Source organism: Balaenoptera physalus, assembly GCF_965194825.1.
Source record: "Balaenoptera physalus genome assembly, chromosome: 4".
In the NCBI taxonomy this organism is placed as follows: domain Eukaryota; kingdom Metazoa; phylum Chordata; class Mammalia; order Artiodactyla; family Balaenopteridae; genus Balaenoptera; species Balaenoptera physalus.
In genome coordinates this window covers 86,885,414-86,904,005 of record NC_138891.1, presented here as the reverse complement: position 1 = coordinate 86,904,005, position 18,592 = coordinate 86,885,414, and the positions used below count along the sequence as shown (strand labels likewise).

The 18,592-nt window shown below is 37.6% G+C and overlaps 3 protein-coding genes across 7 annotated transcripts in view; 2 read left to right on the top strand and 1 right to left on the bottom strand.

Moving 5' to 3' along the window:
- Positions 1 to 4,584, top strand: part of GTPBP8 (GTP binding protein 8) — a 22,638-nt gene extending 18,054 nt beyond the window's left edge. For 2 of the 3 annotated variants that reach the window (XM_082460222.1, XM_082460220.1), the window contains exon 6: positions 3,020 to 4,584. In XM_082460222.1, the coding sequence (XP_082316348.1) occupies positions 3,020 to 3,091 (72 nt within the window). In that variant the 3' untranslated portion in view covers positions 3,092 to 4,584. The remainder of the gene's footprint in view (positions 1 to 3,019) is intronic. The other variant, XM_082460221.1, reaches the window with a different exon arrangement.
- Positions 1 to 18,591, bottom strand: part of RMP64 (ribonuclease MRP subunit p64) — a 20,960-nt gene extending 2,369 nt beyond the window's left edge. The window contains exons 1-9 of one of the 3 annotated variants that reach the window (XM_082460193.1): positions 18,397 to 18,591; positions 16,614 to 16,768; positions 14,645 to 14,724; positions 14,128 to 14,259; positions 13,576 to 13,653; positions 12,025 to 12,386; positions 11,629 to 11,690; positions 9,164 to 9,420; positions 7,038 to 7,474 (exon numbers count right to left, since the gene is read on the bottom strand). In XM_082460193.1, coding sequence (XP_082316319.1) covers positions 7,180 to 7,474; positions 9,164 to 9,420; positions 11,629 to 11,690; positions 12,025 to 12,386; positions 13,576 to 13,653; positions 14,128 to 14,259; positions 14,645 to 14,724; positions 16,614 to 16,768; positions 18,397 to 18,499 — 1,524 coding nt within the window. In that variant the 5' untranslated portion in view covers positions 18,500 to 18,591 and the 3' untranslated portion in view covers positions 7,038 to 7,179. Of the gene's footprint in view, positions 1 to 7,037; positions 7,475 to 9,163; positions 9,421 to 11,628; positions 11,691 to 12,024; positions 12,387 to 13,575; positions 13,654 to 14,127; positions 14,260 to 14,644; positions 14,725 to 16,613; positions 16,769 to 18,396 lie in introns of those variants that run through there. The other 2 variants (XM_082460194.1, XM_082460195.1) reach the window with 2 other exon arrangements.
- LOC309659935 (uncharacterized protein) overlaps positions 18,452 to 18,592 on the top strand; it is a 159,437-nt gene continuing 159,296 nt past the window's right edge. The window contains exon 1 of the mRNA XM_082460237.1: positions 18,452 to 18,592. Within this exon, the coding sequence (XP_082316363.1) occupies positions 18,572 to 18,592 (21 nt within the window). The 5' untranslated portion in view covers positions 18,452 to 18,571.

Below are 18,592 nucleotides of genomic sequence, written 5' to 3'. Positions count from 1 at the left end.
TTTCTGTGGTTTTCAAGCAAATGAGAACTGAATCTTAAGGACAAGAAAATCATATGAGTTAACAGAAATGTTGCAAATCAGTTCACGGTGCCATAGTTAGTGTGTGGACTATCCAACTTGTATCGCTCCTTTAAACCATACATGTGCAACTTCAGTTATAACTGAGAATCATTATGGGCTGTTCTCAAGTAGGCAGCTTTGGTCAAAAAGTCTAAAATGCTGTACTTTATCAAAAAGAGAATTAGCAATACAGCAGAAAATATTTTACCTGTTTTATATACAGGTATACACCATACCTGTATCCATAAACGTCATAGTGTTTCCATAAAAGTCCATGTATCCCAAGAAACCATGTGTTCACTTCCATGCTGACAGATGGATGAAAGGATATGGATGATACAGTAAGATAGATCTAATAATAGACACAATAATGCTGACGATTTTTTTAAAAAATCATGAAAAAAGGTCTACATTATCATGGTAATTGAATCTTTGAGACAAAAAGAACAAATTAAAGAAATCAGAATTTTAGTCTGGGAAATAAAAAGCAAAACAGAAGATATTCCAATGGCATTTTTCACAGAAATAGAACTAACAGTCCTAAAAGCTGTGTGGAACCACAGAAGACCCTGAATAGCCAAAGCAATCTTAAGAAAGAACAAAGCTGGAGGCAGCACACTTCCTGATTTCAAACTGTGTTACAAAGCTATAGTAATGAAACAGTACGGTATTGGCATAAAAACAGACACATAGGTCAGTGGAACAGAATAGAGAGCCCAGAAATAAACCCATGCATATATGAGCAATTAGTTTACAAAGGAGCCAAGAATATACAATGGGGAAAGGACAGTCTCTTCAATAAATGGGGCTGGGAAAATTGGACAGCCACATGCAGAAGAATATGTTAAGACCTGAAACCATAAAACTCCTAGAAGAAAACAGGCCCTAAGTTCCTTGACATCGGTGTAGGTGATCAGTTTTTGGATCTGACTCCAAAAGCAAAGGCAACAAAAGCAAAGATAAGTAAATAGGACTACATTAAACTAAAAGTTTCTGCACAGCTTTTAGTTTTAAAAGGAAATTATCAACAAAATGAAAAGTCAGCCTACTGAATGGGAGAAAATATTTGCAAGTCATATATCTGATAAGGGGCTAATATCCAAAATATATAAAGAACTCATACAACTCAATAACAAAAAAAAATCGGGGCTTCCCTGGTGGCGCAGTGGTTGAGAATCTGCCTGCTAATGCAGGGGACACAGGTTCGAGCCCTGGTCTGGGAAGATCCCACATGCCGCGGAGCAACTAGGCCAGTGAGCCACAACTACTGGGCCTGTGCGTCTGGAGCCTGTGCTCCACAACAAGAGAGGCCGCAATAGTGAGAGGCCCGCACATCGCGATGAAGAGTGGCCCCCACTTGCCACAACTAGAGAAAGCCCTCGCACAGAAATGAAGACCCAACGCAGCCAAAAATAAATAAATAAATAAATTAATTAATTAATTAATTAATCGGATTTTAAAAATGGGCAGAGGATCTGAATAGACATATTTCCAAAGAGGACATACAGATGGCTAACAGGTATATGAGAAGATCCTCAATATCACTAATCATTATGGAAATGCAAATCAAAACCACAGTGAGATATTACCTCACACCTGTTAGAATGGCTATTATCAAAAAGACAAGAAATAACAAGTATTGGCAAGCATGTGGAGAAAAGGGAATCCTTGTGCACTATTGGTGGGAATGTAAATTGGTGCAGCCACTAAGGAAAACTGTATTAAGATTCCTCAAAAAACTGAAAATAGAACTACCATGTGATCCAGGAACTACACTCCTGGATATATATCTGAAGAAAATGAAAACATTAATTCGAAAAGATATATGCACTCCCATGTTTGTTACAGCATTATTTTCAATAGCCAAGATATGGAAACAACCTAAGTACCCCTCGGTGAATGAATGGATAAAGAAAATGTGGTATTATACGGTTGACTCTTGAATAGTGTTAGGGGTTAGGGGCTCTGACCCTTGGCCCAGTCGAAAATCCAAGTATAAGTTATAGTCGACCCACTATATCCACATTTTCTCCAAATCCCTGGATTCAGCCAACCAGGTGTAATGCTGTAGTATTTACCATCGAAAAAATCCACATATAAATGGATAAATGCAATTCAAACCCATGTTGTTCAAGGGTCATTGTGTATACACAAGTGGAATACTATTCATTCACAAAAAAGAAGGAAACCTTGCCGTTTGCGACAACATGGATGGACCTTGAGAGCATTATGCTAAGTGAAATAAGTCAGAGAAAGACAAGTACTGTGTGATCTCACTTACATGTGGAATTTAAAACAACAACAACAACAAAACAAGCTCATAGATGCAAAGGAGAGATTGGTGGTTGCCAGAGGTAGAGGTTGGGGGTAAGAGAAATGGGTGAAGGTCAGAAGGTACAAACTTCTAGTTCTAAAATAAGCCATGGGGATGATGTAATGTACAGTATGGTGACTACAGTAATACTATATTGCATATTTGAAAGTTGCTAAGAGAGAAGATCTTAAAAGTCCTCATCACAAGAAAAGAAAATATTTTTTAACTATAAATGGTGACGGATTTAACTAGACTTATTGTGGTGATCATTTTGCGATATATACAAATATCAAATCGTTATACCCCTGAAACTAATATAGTGTTATGTGTCAGTTATACTGCAATAAAAAACAAAACAAAACAAACAAAAAAACACTTTTAGTCTGGAAAATAAAAGGCAAAACAGTAGATGTGAAATTTTTAGAACCATGAAGGACATAGATCCGATAATGTGGATCTCCAGATTTAGAATACTTCAAGAGGCTGGGGGAAGAGAGGAAAAGTAGGACAGATTAAGACATTCTGTTTCATACATGGAACTCACAAGAGTTTGTAAACAGATTTTGAGTTAGATGAATTCAGATCTGTTACTACCTCTGAAGTAAGAAAGAAAATGATTTTGCTTTTTTTCTTTTTTTTTCACAGTGCTGTGACCTATTCTGGAATCCATCTCTTGAAATGCTTTATAGCAAATATAACAGGAAATCTGAAGACTAATGGCTTCCAGTTTAGCTGAAGATTCAAAATTGTCTATGCCAACTGAAGTTAAAGACTTAGAATTTCAACATTGTTTTAAATGTTGTGTATCTGTAACTTGCAGAAGGATCACTTCAGCTTTAAAACCTGCATATTCCCAAAGCAAGAATGAATTTGTGTCTGCAGCGGGGGAAAGGTTTATACATGATTGAATTATGCTGTTCATTAGAAGAGATACCAGCCGTTTTTCCTATTTTAACAAACTGACAAACAAGAGCATATAGAGGTCCATAAAATGAACATCTGTTTCCTACCGTGTAGACAAGGGTTTGCCATATTATTTATTGGGTTTTTGTCTTTTAAAGGAATGTCTATTATGTATATTTTTAAAAAATATTACAATGGACTAGGTAAAAAAGGGGCTACTTTTCTGTTAAGCACTAATAGGTAGGTTGAAGATAAATTCTTATATGTATGGCTATAACTTATCTTTTTTTAGAGACCTTATTTGAATATAAAAAAAATTATTCTTGATAAAATTTCAGTCGGTGCATAGTGGAAATACCAGTTATTTCAGGCTGGGGTCAGTCACCTTCACAGGGTTCAGAATCAGAAGACCAGAATTCAAGTTCCAGTTCTCATATTTATTATATGTTGGACGTTGGGCAAATTACTTGAGTTCTCTGAACTTCTTTTATAACTCTACCTCAGAAGCTATGAAGATTAAAATATGAAAAGGACATCTGCATATTGTACGTATTTGTAAAGCAAAACCAACTTAAGTATATAGCAAAATTCACAGGTACATTTATCACAGAAAACATCCTGTCATGGAGGAAGTAACATTTTATCTAATGAAAGACCAAAAAAAAGTTTTAGGTGAGAAAAGTGATTTGCAAAGGGCAAGAGAAAAATGTTGATCGGACAGTTTATAATTGGTTCGTTAAGATTCAGAATGGAAAGACAAAGCCTTACTTTGAACTAATGTTAATGGAAAATATTTTTGTGAAGATGCTACTGACCTATTCATATAAGTGGCTTAGCTTTTCAAAGTGAGGCTGAATATTAAAATGTTACAGCAATAGCACTGGATAAAAAATTAACTCTGTAAAACAACTTTGTGACTTTTTTAGAAAATTCAATTCTGGATATGTTTTCAGTTTTATAGTTAGCAGTGCTGGTTTATTCTAATCAGCAGTGATTTAAGCTTAAAAAAAACAAAACAAAAAACTTTTAAGGGTTTCCCTGGTGGTGCAGTGGTTAAGAATCTGCCTGCCAATGCAGGGCACACGGGTTCGAGCCCTGGTCCGGGAAGATCCCACCTGCTGCGGAGCAACTAAACCCGTGCACCACAACTACTGAAGCCCATGCGCCTAGAGCCCGTGCTCCACAACTAGAGAAAGCCCGCGTGCAGCAACGAAGACCCAATGCAGCCAAAAATAAATAAATTAAAAAAAAACTTTTAATATACGCATTCACCAAGTAAAATATATAACAGAATTTCTTAAAAGTCATCTTTCTGCCTGCCAGTGTTTTTTTACTGCTTGTCTTAGCCTTGGTTCTGGTTCTCCTAAAAGCATGGCCCAAGACAAAAGCTTGCGTCCAATAGTTTACTGGGGATGTGATCCCAGGGAACAGGAGTGAAGGGGAAATGAAACAGATGGCAGGAAAGCCAATCAAGGATGCATCGAGTTGGAAACAACATAGTACTAGGGCTTGATCTTGAGGACCCTTATGAAATGTGCCTCTGAATTGTCTTTGAAGGGGGGTTAGAGGACGGCCCCACACCTCTCCCAAGTTGTATATGCCCAAATGCCTAGCAGTTCCTGTAGCTTGTCAGAAGCCAGGAGGCAAGGTGCAGTTGCCCAGTCCTGCTTGAAACTGGTTGCCATACTAGTGGCTCAAGTAAGAGGCCAAGAGGATTTGAAGTGACATATGGGAGGTCAACCACACTGCTCTTAAAATGACCAGAGTGTTTTAATGCCACCCGAAGTGATTAAATTGGTATTCACTATGATGACGCTAACAGTATTTTCTAATCTAATTTACTGGATAAGTTATGGGTTTGTATATTTAAGATTTCACTTTTAAAATTTTAAAACATTTGAATTTAAGTTGTTTGGAAAAACTAACATATAGAATACTATGTTCCTTATATATAAATTATCATTTTATGGACACATGAAGCTCTTTACATTTTTCCCAGAATTTTAAGGGGCAGATGGGATAAGGAGATAAAGAAACATATTCCAAAGGAACATTAATGAAGTAGAAAAAAAATGCTAGGCTTATGGTCTAATCCAGTTTTACCTTAGACAATTCACTGAACCACTCTGTTTTTTCCAGTGAAGGATGATCTCCAAAGCCTCTTCCAGCTGTAAAAGTTTATGATTCTTGGACAATAATGCCACTTCAGATGGAGGGACCTAAGCCCAGGGAAACCTACTAGCTCCACACAACTAGTGGAGGCATATGCAAATAAAGTAGACGCAAGACCGGACCTTAAATCTTAGAAGCTGGTGGCTATTTCTAGACTTGTCATGAATGAGACTTCCTTGGTATTGTCCATGTTTTAAAGCACTAAGTAGCTCTACCACCTGGTAGGAAACCAGGAGAAATATAAACAATAAAAAGTGGCTAGAGATTGATTAAGAACTCTGAATTAAATAGGATATTTAGCAAGGCTTCAGAAAAGGAAGCTAAACCAGCATTTATCTAACTTTGCATTTCGGGATACTTGCATCAAAATCACCTGAGCCCCTTAATAAAAATGCAGGCTTCTGGTCCTATCACCTACCCAATATTAATCGATCTCTTTGGAAGGGACCTGCATTTTTAAACAACCCACCAAGTGATTCCCAAAACATCCTACAGTGTGAGAACCTCTGATACAGTATTGTAGGTTAAGTGGGAAAATATACAGAAAGCAGATGAGGAAAGAACAAGGCCAGATAAAGAACAAAAAGGATGCTAAAAATGATAGGATGGATGAGGAAAGGAAGGATGCAGTATATACTAGGGCACTGTTTCATTTTTCTATAAATTACTGTATATAAACAGAAAACTTAAGCCTACAACCTGCTGAACAAATAGCTTATTAACCTAATTCTAGAAAACTAGAACATTTGAAAGATACCTCAAACTTCACATCATTATTTGAAAATATGTAAGATTTACCTTCTCAGAGCAATTGTATGAGCAACATACAAATAATCAGATGACAACATCAGCACCAAATTAAGAATTTATTTTTAGCCTCATTGGGTTGGTTGATTTTGTGTCTCAGCTTTATCTTTTCATCTAACTTTCTCACCTATTTCTACTTTGTGTATAACCATAAGTCATTTTACATCCTTTTTGGAAAAAATTTTATTTGTACTCAGTCGCTAGCACCCAAATAAATAAATAAACAAAAGCCCCCACAAACTTTGTAGAACTCCAGAAGCATTTTAATATGCCCTCCTATGCGGTAAGGTTAACAAATGAAGTGAAATAATGGTTGTGACCACTCCCTGGTAATAGTGGCAAAACCGCGATGATAATTCTAACATACAGAAAACGGCAGAACTGTTAAAAGCTACAAACCTTGGTGTTCAGAAGAGCACTTACGTACAATGGAGCCATGAAGGCTAAAGTGACCTTTTTGGTGATTCCTTGCTACTCCCCACCCATGCTCCCCATTTACCTAAGGCACAGTGTAGGTTTTGCAAACCTAATTATTCAGGTCCTAATTAAGTCAAAAATTGACTGTTAGTCAAATATTTGTCAGTTAAATGACACAAAGCTATGACAAGTGTTTACTGAACGAAAATGAACTGCTCTACAATGTTGCACTTAAGCAGCTCCTCTGAGTCCAAATGGTACTACTTCCAGATCTCAGCTGTTCTACTTAGAACACTGGAGCAGTTGGTTAACCAGTTAAAAGTCTCACATATGAGCATCTAAACTCCCATTAAAGCAAAAATATCATCAATGTCGTCTGTCCCCTTAGTGATTCCTGACGTATTATGTTTATTTATTTGCATCGTTGTCCAAGAATCAGTTTCATTTTCATTGCTTTCTATAAGATTTTCATGAATTTGTTTCTCCTTAGTTTGTATGACAGGACTTTAAACTCTTCTACTCAACACTTGCTTATTGTTAGGGTAGAGATCAGGTGTATGAACTGTAGGGTGTGAGAGTCTCCCTTTCATGATATCGGTAGCACTCTGAGTCCCTTGAGGGGGCTGCTGGGTTTCCTTTAAAAGAGTCGACTGCAACTTTCTCTGTGGTTTCCTTCGTTTCAATGAAAATTTATTCTGTGATCTTCTTTGTCTCAGATGATCCTTCAAAGTTTTGCTACCTGAGCCATGAAGAAGGCAGTTGCAAATTGATGTTTTTATGCACTCTAGTTTCTTTGGCAAACTTTAAGACAGAGAGAGGAAAAATTGGAGATTGTTAAGATGCAGAAAAACATTCTCAGAAACTTTTGTCTCCTTTTTACCAACTTCCAATTGAAAAATATATAATTTATAAGTCCTATGCCTGTGTACAACTCCAGAATTATAAGGAAAAATAAGGAAATAGGAGCTTCAACCCAAGTCTGTGTTTTCAGAGCACAACTTCCCTCTGATTTAGATTGTGAGCAAATGTGTCCCCATTATGTTTCCAAAGTAAAGTAGCTCCTACAAGCAGCAAGGTAACTGAATGGTGAGATACCTTCATCTTTTAGTGCCAGAGCTCTTCCCCGATAATTGCTAATCTGTTCATAATATAATAGGAATGGAACTGGGGAAAAGATGAATCACAAATAGAAAAATTGCTAGGATGCATCAACCCACTTCTGGATTAACAGCTTCATATTACAGCAGGAAATGAACAAAGAAAAAGGACTACAAGTGAAGAGGGAGTTTATGTAAAATGAGAAAACAGGGCTCCTGGCATAGACATAATGACAGCCTTGAGCTACCCTAATTGTGATTCATATATCATCTTCAAATTTGGGAATTTGGAACTCAAATGGCCAGTTATTTTAGGTGTTTTGCTTTTGAATAGGGTACACTGCCACAAGGTACATCGGTACCCTGCTAACTGCCTGTTCGTGATAGACTGCAAAAGATTAGCATGAGCCTGTACCTCCTACCCTACCCTCTTCCTTTTTAAACAAATATAGAACTTTGAGGAAGCCCATTTTAATGTACTAATTCATGATCTCTGTTTCCAAACCATTTTGTCTTACCATAAGCTGTAATCTTTAATTGAGGAGAGGGTAGGTGTACTTCCCAATTGAAGTGGAAATAGGAAGAATGAAAACAGAAGGATCAGAGGATCTGCACTGAGTTCTAGATCTCCAGCTCTAATACCCTGAGTAAAATCCTCTATTTCCTCTTTTATATAATATGAATAATACTACCTACCTCACAGAGTTATTGTGGACCTTAAATAAACTTCAAATGTACTACAAATATATTACTGAAACCGCAAAACAGGGCAGAATGAAAGAACACTATATTTTTGTGGGGTGCAAAATAATGGTCTAATCAAATAACTACCAGTTTCTTACCCTCTGCATTAACTTTTAATTATCATCTCTGCCTCATCTACCTCTGACTTTACATGCAGTCTTGAACAGAACACCTCCATCTTAGGCTGAGTTTCTACTCTAGAATATAATGTAAAAACCCTTAACTTCCCCAACAGCTTTTAATGAAAACTTGATATAAAACCTTCAATATATATCATATTTTTTACTAAAATAGGAATATCTTTTCCATAAATTTTTAAAGAAAATTTAACAAATTTTAGACTGTGATTCACCCACGGGAACCATTATAAAGCCCTGAATAGATACAGTAAGTCCCCTACATACAAACGAGTTCCATTCCGAGAGCACGTTCTTAAGTCCAATTTGTTCATCAGTCCAACAAAGTTAGCCTAGGTACCCAACTAACACAATCGACTATATAGTATCGTAACAGGTTTAACAAAACTGCACTTTGAGTAGATCTCAATTTTACACTACTAGACATTAAAAAGGCTAACTTGAATATATATACTTTTGCCCTATATGATAATAGAAAAAGTAAAGAAATATAATTTTTGTAATGTACCTACCTATAGCCTTGAGCTTCCACATGTTTAAGCCGGTTACTTTTAAGAAGTTTATTACCCAGAAAGGTGGTCTGAGCCTTGAGGTTTTTGCTCCTACACCACAGAATTGCCATTTGGATCTCTTCAGAAAGTTGTACAAAAGTCTCAGTTTCTCGGAATCTTTGCACAAGACTTTTTACACAGGGAGTTCCTATTGCTTTCCGAGAACGTTTGGTTGCCTTTAGTTTGGATTGAGAACATTTAAACTCAAAACTGTTCTCCTGAAATATGGAACGATGAGAAAAATATATTGGATTTGTTACTGACTTATATAACAAGAGAGAGAAGTTGACTCACAGACTATAAAAGTTTGAAAATATGTCTTTTTAAAAGAAGGAAAAAAAGTTTTTTCAGCTCACTATGCTTTCCTTTCTTCTTCTTTTTTTTTTTTTGCCATGCTGCTCGGCTTGTGGGATCTTAGTTCCCCAACCAGGGATTGAACTCGTGCCCCCTGCAGTGGAAGCGCAGAGTCCTAACCACTGGACGGCCAGGGAATTCCCTTCCTTTTTCTTAAAAATGTTTTTATTCACTGCTCCAAACACAAGATTTTTTCCCCTCTGTGCTACAACAGATCCCATCTATAGCTGAATTCAGCTGTACACAGGTAACAATATAAATATTTGCATACATATCTATTTATTTAACCTATACATATGAATAAAACTCCACATGATTATGGTGAAAGCCTATCTAGTGGGAAAAAAAACCACTGAAGAGCCCTCTTCCTCTAATACTGGACTACCACAACTTGTTTTTCATTTATTTCTATATCCTGAGTCACCCTCCTCAACGATGGGTCATAAATGTTATTGAAAACATGTGAAAATGGGGATGATAGCTGAGTGTATGTTAAAAATGCTTAACTGAGCAACATTTCCAACTCCAGTTCAACCATCTTTTGATGTGGCACCTTTGGTCTCTTCAACCTCATCTTTCTATATCAAGTCAAGTTTGAATTTTATCAACTTTTACTGTTTATTGAAATATGCCACCTACTAGGTCTGCTTCCATCCTCTGTTCAAAACTTACCTTCTTCCAAATTTCTCACTCTCAAGAACATAAAGCAGTAGAAAATATGAAAGCAGAGACCTATCAATACTTTGTGTTGGTGATCCATAAAAGTTTGACCTAAAAGCAAGCTAAGCATATTGGTGCTAAACGCTAAAAATATGGTAGTCATTGGTCATGAATAAGAGGGATGCTGGAAGCAGCTCACCTAGGAACAGGTGGACGGACTGCAGAAAGTTTCAAGAGTCACAGAGAGCCATAGTTATTAAGAGAGAGCTGACGAAACTATTTGGAGGACTGGTGTAACGATAAAGGACAAAGACTATGAAACCAAACTGCCTGCATTCAAATCCCAGTTCTGCCCCATATCTGCTGTGTGGCCTGCGCAAATTTCCTGTCCTTTCTGTGCCTTAATTTTCTCATCTGAAATATGGAAACAGTAATAATAGCACCTACCTCGCAGGGCTTTTGCAAGGATTATATGAGTTAACACATATAAAGTGTTTTGAACAATGCCTGGCAAAGAGTAAATGCAATGTAAGTATGATGATGATGGTATCTTCCTCTGGAACTTGTGAATCGGACAAAATATAAATGCAAACTGGAATCCTTGTAAGCCTTCAAGAAAGTACTGACTCATTAGAAATGATTAAGAATTCTTGAATCGAATGGAAGAAATAACCCATGAAGGAACCCAGAAGAAAGCAATTTTGAAAAGAGAAAGGGTAAAAGAAGTCAAGAAGTTACTGATGAAAGAGGATGACATTGATGTACTTATCCATGTGAGGTCCAGAACAAACAGAATTAGCAGACACTGGCCAAGGAGAGGAATCATGTTAAAGCTCGAACGCTGACAGGAAGAAAGAAATAGAAGCCTCATGACAAAGGATGAGGATGACGATAATGACGATGAAAGTAGCTAACAATATCTAACACCAATTAAATGCTTATCACACTTTAGACTCTGTGCTGAACACTTTACATGAACTAAAACTGGCACAACCCTATGAGGTACATACTGTTATTAGAAACAGAGGTATGGACAGGCCAAGATACTTACATAAGTCACAGAGCTAGTACAAACCAAAGCCAGGACTCAAACCACTTCTGTCTGACTGTAAAGCCCATACTCTTAAGCTGCAGTACAATCCACTCCTATGATGGAGCCTAGGATCACTTTAAAATTCTAGCAAAACTCTTAGTAAAATGTTTCTGAAGGCATTGTATTAACTGAATAAACTAGATGCACTCAAATCCCTTGGGAATGCCTCTATTCATTCAGAAACACACTGAGAATTAAGATGGCACTACTCTTAGAGCTGGGGATAAAAACAGAAGATTCAGTCTGTGCCACTGGTAAGTGGCATCTACTCTACAAATTAGCAGAAATCATAAGCTATATTAAAATAAGCCAGACAAACCTGAATAGCTTTGTGTTTCAGCTGTTTGCAGAAAGCCCTCACGTCAAATTCTGATGACTTTTCTGTGAAGATGGAAAGATCACAGATACAAAAACTTAGGCATACTATTTTCAAATCAACAAATTCTTAAGTGCATGACTACATTTCTTGCCAAATTACTACAAGAGAAACAAAGGGAATTAAGCAAGCAAAGAACTATGAAGCAACAACAGAAACAACTTTATATGCTCAAGCTGAGAAAACACAGGTATTACCATACCTCTCTAAGAATAACCAGAGTTAAAATTAAGAAAGATGCTGAATTTCTTCCTACACAATGCATGACTACATTGTAATTTCAAAAGTTTTTTTGTTTGTTTGTTTTTTTAGAGTATGTGCCATATCAAAGCAAATTACCTTTTAAGATTTTCTTATTCTTTACTGGCTGTCCAAGATCCACATTATTCTGAATATTGATCTTCATTTGTTTAGCTTTTTTGGAAATTCCAAGTAATGGTTCTTCACTGGACCTCTGTGATTGCTCTTTTGTTAAAAATAGTTTATTTAGCAGTTTAGTTACTCCTTTAGCTGCAAAAGCTGTAGGCATTTTTTTCTTAAAGATTTCAAAGTAGGGCTCTCCTAAAAATTCAGCAATATCAGAAGGAAAGGTAAAACCTTTGAAGTAAGGCAATGGTTGAATCCTGGAGACCTCTTGAAGTAATCCAAACAATGGCTCATATAAAGAAACCAGCCTTTTTAAAACATCTTTATAGAGAACCCTAGAGAAAGAAGTAGGATCTCATGAATTAGCTAGTAATTATCATTTGCAGATTATATAATAATAAGAGAGTCAAAGCTGAAAATAATGCCTGTCAATCTGCCACTATAGATAAAAAAAACGCTAAAGCGGATACTTGCAAAGAGCTAGATTAGTCCAGCCTAAACAGAAAAATGCAAGTACAAAATGCTATATAAAACCAAATAAAGTACTACATGGAGAGATATCTCAAAAGATGTGCCTCAAAATCTTAAGTGTGGTTTTATCTAGACGATGGGATTTTAGGCAAATTTCAGGTTCTTTGCATTTTTTCTATTTTTTAAAGTTTCTTAAAATAACCATGTATTATTATAATCAGCAAAAATCAAAGCTATTTTCATTATAGGAATAATGAAGGTTTGACATTTTAAAATAATATGATTAGTAATTCTAACACTGTTAGTGCTAAAAACAAGCAGAATAAAAACTAAGATGATTGGAAATAGTACTTGAGATATCCAGGTTAAGATATCAAAGCAAGGTTTAGAGAGAATTTTCTCTCTCTTTTTTTTGGTTTTCATTCAAATTAGAGCTAATCACCCCAATTGTTTAAAATGGCCAAAAATAGGTCTCCTTATAAATATGGGCAGATTTTGAATCCAATTATCCATCAAATAAGTTTCATAATATATATTGTGAGCTGCAAGGGAAGGGCTCTTTGGTTTGCAACTAGTATTATCAGTGTTCTTTCCATCAACTAACTATGGCTCGAAAAGCAGTGGTGGTTCAGGTGGAAGAAAGGAATCTAGAAAACATAAGGAAAGTCATTGCCATTAAAAATTAGAAACCTAATGGCAGAAACAAATGATACAGACTGCTCAGGAACACCTTCATTTTAAATGGCCCAGCTGCTGAATGATTAGAGGAACCTTTTTTTTTTTTTTTTTAATTCCAGCTGCTAATCCTAGGAATTCATTTGCCTAGTTGTTTAGTGTTGAGGTGATCTCATGGATTCAGATTCAAAGCCTAATCCTTTGACATAACCATCAACACTTAGCTTCCCAATCTACCCCAAATAAACTCTGATCAAATGAAGAAACAGAATTCCTGCACCTTCAGCATCCCATGGGAAAGCAAATATGAAAACTACTAATGAGAAACTTAGTCTGAGTTAGAGAAATGAAGGATTTCAAAGGTACATACATACATACCATAACCTGCTCACCAGCCCAACCATCACAAGGTTTAAAATAATGAATTCTTGCAAACCTAGGTGTTTCACAGTCAAGCTGGAGAATCAAGTTAAAGTTGGAAAACAGAATCAAAGGAATTTAGGTTTTTTTAAGTTACATTTATGAAAAAAACAGACTGGAAGTAGAAAGAATTTTCTTGAAGGAACTAAAACCTTAAAACATGTTCTATTTAAGTCATGGAAGCTTAAAAATAAAGTAATATACACTCTGCTAGAGGAAAAATAAAGTAATACACACTCTGCTAGAGGTCTCATTAATAAATTTAGTTTCTAAGATTAAGAATTTCTAACAGTCAGTGCCCTTAGGATAATACATACTAGGTAGAGACAGAAGTCTCTGGCAATGGCTATATCAGGCAAATCCCAGGAAAAGGAAGCCAAAGAGCAAAATTTTAAGAATTCCCATAATTTATAACTCCTACAGACTCCCTAGCTTTCAAACAGAAATACTATTAAATATATCCCAACAATTCCAATTCAGAAGAAGGTACTTTAGTTGATTCAAGGATACAGAAATGTCTTGCAGCAACAGTCCAACAAGCGAAGTAGCAACTTGCAGGCTCCCAAAATCTTCATCAACACCAGTTCCACCACTGGTTGGCTAGGGATGACACACGCTTTGGGATTTACAGGCTGATTTTCACTTGGCAAAAACAGAGAAGCACATTACTTTCATTCTTAAATATAAAGCACTTATATAGCAATTTTCAAGTGCAGACTTGCTTTAAGCTCAATTTGAGGTAGTTATGTTTAATAATGACTCACTGAAGTTGACTGACACTTATGTTTCAAAATAATCTACCATGACCCAGATTTCAGTGGCACACTATTCCCTCCCACTGGCCGACAGAGGGAGATTACCACAAAATACCAGGGGCCCTTTGTTGAAACAAATTTGTACAGCTAAGGTATAATTGTTTATATTCTAACAGTAAGTGAAGAAAGTCTAAAGCAAGGTCACAGCAAGACACTGGGTTCCCATTCCCAGCCCACCAAAAAGCCCATTACAAAGCAACTGGACCACTTACTTAGAAGAAAATGACTCAGAGAGATCTTGAATTGAACCTTCCAAATTCATGTTTTTCAAGCGTTTTAAACATTGTTCAACCTGAAAGGGGAAGAGCAGCTCAAATTCACATGTTTATGTGTGACACAGACAAAGCCACTGATGTGACCAGGAAAACAAAGAAATACAAAATTTCAAAGTATGGAAATACACTCAATACCAAAGAATACCTTTTTTTAAGGGTAAAGAAACCCATAGCCCAAAGCAATTGCTTCTGGTTAAAAATTTGAAATTTATCCAGCCAAATAAATTTCTCAAATCAGGTTATGACTAAGAATTTATTGTACTACATGCCAGGACGTGCTTGATGCTATAAAGGGGACCAAGGTTAAGTATAAGATTATTCTCAAGATTATATTTTTCTGAAGCAACATGATTTCTAATAGTGAAACTATTAAAACAAGATAGTAAATTATTAAGTACTAAATTTCAACAGTCTGTAAGTGCCACAGACATAAGGGATCAAGTGATAGAGGGATTGGGCATTGTAAACATACAGGACCAGGTGAGCAAAGGCTCAGAGGAGGGAACGAATGTGGTGAGTAGGAGAACTCAGAACAGTTCAGGCTGTCTGAAATACAAAATATATGAAGATGAAGACCAGAGAGAAGCCTGAGTTAAGGAAAACTGAAGAGGCCAGATCACGGGGGATCTTGTAAGTTAACCTAAGAGGCTTCCTCTTTATTCAGGAGACAATGGAGAACCGTTAAAAATTAAAGCTGTGTTTTAGGGTGATTAACCTGGCTTTGGTACACATGAATATGCCAGAGTGGAGGAAAGACTGGAAGATGAAAGATCAGTCAGAATTGCAAGACAACTAAAAATTGACAAGGTCTGAAAAAAGAAATGGCAGCCAGAACTAAAAAGAGACTAGATGCAGAGAAAGTTTTGACTGATCAGTTGGCCGGATAGGAGAGCTACGTAAAAGAAAGCAGCAGAGAAAACAGAACACCAAATTTTTCTGACTGGATAATTATTTGCAACTTGGAAGCCGGGAGGAGAAATACGTATGTTCAATCTGAGATGGTAAGTTTGGTTTTGGCGTTAAAGACTCAGAAGGAGATAAAAGCTGCCCCAGAGAAGAAAACTTAAGAAAGACCATGATCCCAAATCTTTCTTTGATGAAAAAATCTTCATCTTTTTTGCCTTAAGTAATGGGAGTGGAAAACTAACCAGAGAGCATGAATCTGTAAGGTTAGAGACTATGTCTGTCTTTTTCACCCTGTACACCTAGCACGAAGCACAGTGCCTGGCACATAGAAAGTTTCAAAAATACTTGGAGAATTAATAAAATGAATGAACGAATGGACACATAAGGAACTCAGGTTAGGAGGCTCTACTCTGTGGTGTAGTCCCTGAGCTGGAGGGCCCAATTTTGTCTTAAACTCCAAAAGTTACACAAAACCACTTTACACAACTTGTTATATACTCATTAAATATATTACCGATTAGATTATATACCCCACAATAAATAGACCGCAACTTTGTTCTTTTTATGATTTGGGAATTTTGATTATGGTCAGGAAAATTGTTTCTTAATCCAAAACTCTGTCTTGATCAAATTACTCAATCTTTAAACTAGGCAAAGGCATGGTACTTTATTATAGATTGCATATAATGAAGAAAATTTTTCATAAAAATTACCTACCTATAATAAGAAAAATAAATAAATAAAAAATAACCATAAAAACAAAAAATTACCTACCTACCAGAAACAAGACTGGGAAAGAATCCAACATAGTTCCTTTTTAAATAAACTTTTTTGAAATGCTTTCAGGGGAAAAAAAAAAAAAGCCCACATGCAATTGCAAGATGACCTATAAATCACAAGTAAGTTACTGCGATTAAGTTACAAAATACTAAATGGCAGTGTGATCTCCATCTTCATCAAGTAAACATGTTGAGTATTAAACACAGGGCTCCCTCCTTACCTGTTTGAGGGCCAAATGGGGCTTGTGGCGGCCCATTCTGTTGTGATTGCTGTAAAGGACTGCACATAATACATCTGTTTCTGCATCTAAGATTTGGCTCTTCAGTGACAATGTAACGAGACAGCATTCTTTAATTACAGCTGCAATGCAAAGGTCTAAAGCAGAGGTGTTTCGTAAGACTTAATATGCATTTCTACATTAAGTATATTCTATAAAAAATACACTGAAAGAAGCATCTTTCCTTATGTTTAAGGAAATCAAGAACAAATTAACATAATCAGCCTCACCTGTAAGAACATAATTAATGTTTCCAAGTATGTGATAAGTGACACAGGAAGGAAGTGATCTTACAGTGACAGATGATATCAAGTCCAGGAAATCATTAAGAGAACATGTGTTAAAGTAGAATGTACATCTTTACACAACATTTTATCATGATTTTAATAATCTTTCATACGAATACTCTGCAGCCAGTCATTTGGTGTACACTTAACACTTCAAGTACCTTAAAGGTGGGACATGTTGTATAGTTCTCTACCACTTTAAGAATATATTCAGAAGAGAAATCACTATAACAACTGGAAATTATATTACATAATGAATGTCTGACTGAACACGGGGTGCTTATTTAGTAAAACAAGGTCACAGCCTCCTAGTCTGAAAAAGCTGTGAATAGAGGATGGAGTAAATGCGTTCTCTATGGCTCTAAGGGTAGCAGTAGCATCCTAAGTGGCAGTAACACAAAGGAAGACTTACACACAGCGTGGAGAACTTTCTTACTATACGAACTATTTGAGGCCAGAATGGGCTGCCTTTGGGGTGGGGAGAGACTTGGTGAATTTCCACGCCTAACAGAATCCTGTTAAAGAATCTTTGAATAGAGGAAGGGGTAAGATTAATCTGTAAACTGAGCAGGATGGATGGATGGGGAGGGGGATGTGATGATTAGATAAGTTACAAGTATTTAATAATAACAGCTGTCATTTGAGTGTTTACTGTATCAGGCATTGTTCCAAATGCTTTACCTATAATGTTAATTCTTTCATCAGAACAGCTCTGTGAGGCAAGTACTATTTTTATCCCCATTTGAAAATGCGCTGAAGCCCAGAAAGGTTAAACAACGACATTCCCCACTCCTCACCCCAGCTCCAGCAGAGAGAAGAGCCAGGATTCCAACCCAGGCAGTTTGGCTTCTGAGCCCAGCGTGTACTGCCCTACTGCCTAATAACGGCAATGCCACCATACATTGATAGAACACTTTAGACCACACTCTCCTAAATGACATCATTAGATCCTCCCAACAACCCGGTGATAGGGAAAACTAACCCCATTTTACAGATAAGAAACGGGGGATCCAGAAAGACTGCGGTTTAAGTGCAGAGTGCTTGAGTGACGACCCGCAGCCTCTCAGAGGCAGAGGTCGAGAAAGACTGAGGGGTAACCACGGCACTTGGTGGCCTGAGTGAACGCAGGGTCCCCAGGCAGCAATTTTTCCTGACGCTAGCTGCGTCCGCCCTCTTTCCCCATTTCGGTGCGGGGCTGGATCTTGGGCCTTCGGCGCCCCAGCCAGGCCCTGCGGTAGACTCGGTGGGTCCAGCGAGGAACGGCGATGCCAGATGCCCTGCAAGACTCCTCAGCAAACTCCAGAGCCCAGGCCCTTTCTGGCCACGGCCCTGCGCAGCGTCCCGCGGGTTCCGGAAGTCCCGCCCCCACCCCGCGCACGTGCTCCTGCCTGACACCTCCTCCGGAAAAGCCTGCGCCCCTCGCCGGGCGCCTCACTCACCCAACGCCGCGCCGGGGTCCTGTACGATCACTGCGCTGCGGCTCCCCGCCTTAGGGATCCTCACGCGGTTCCATGGTTCCGGGCCCGGCAGCAGCGCAGCCATCTTGGGAGGCAGGAGAGGGACTGGGAAAGGCGGACCTGGGCGCGGCCCAGTGGAGCGACCGAAGGAGGGGCGATGAGCCGACGTCAGGGGAAG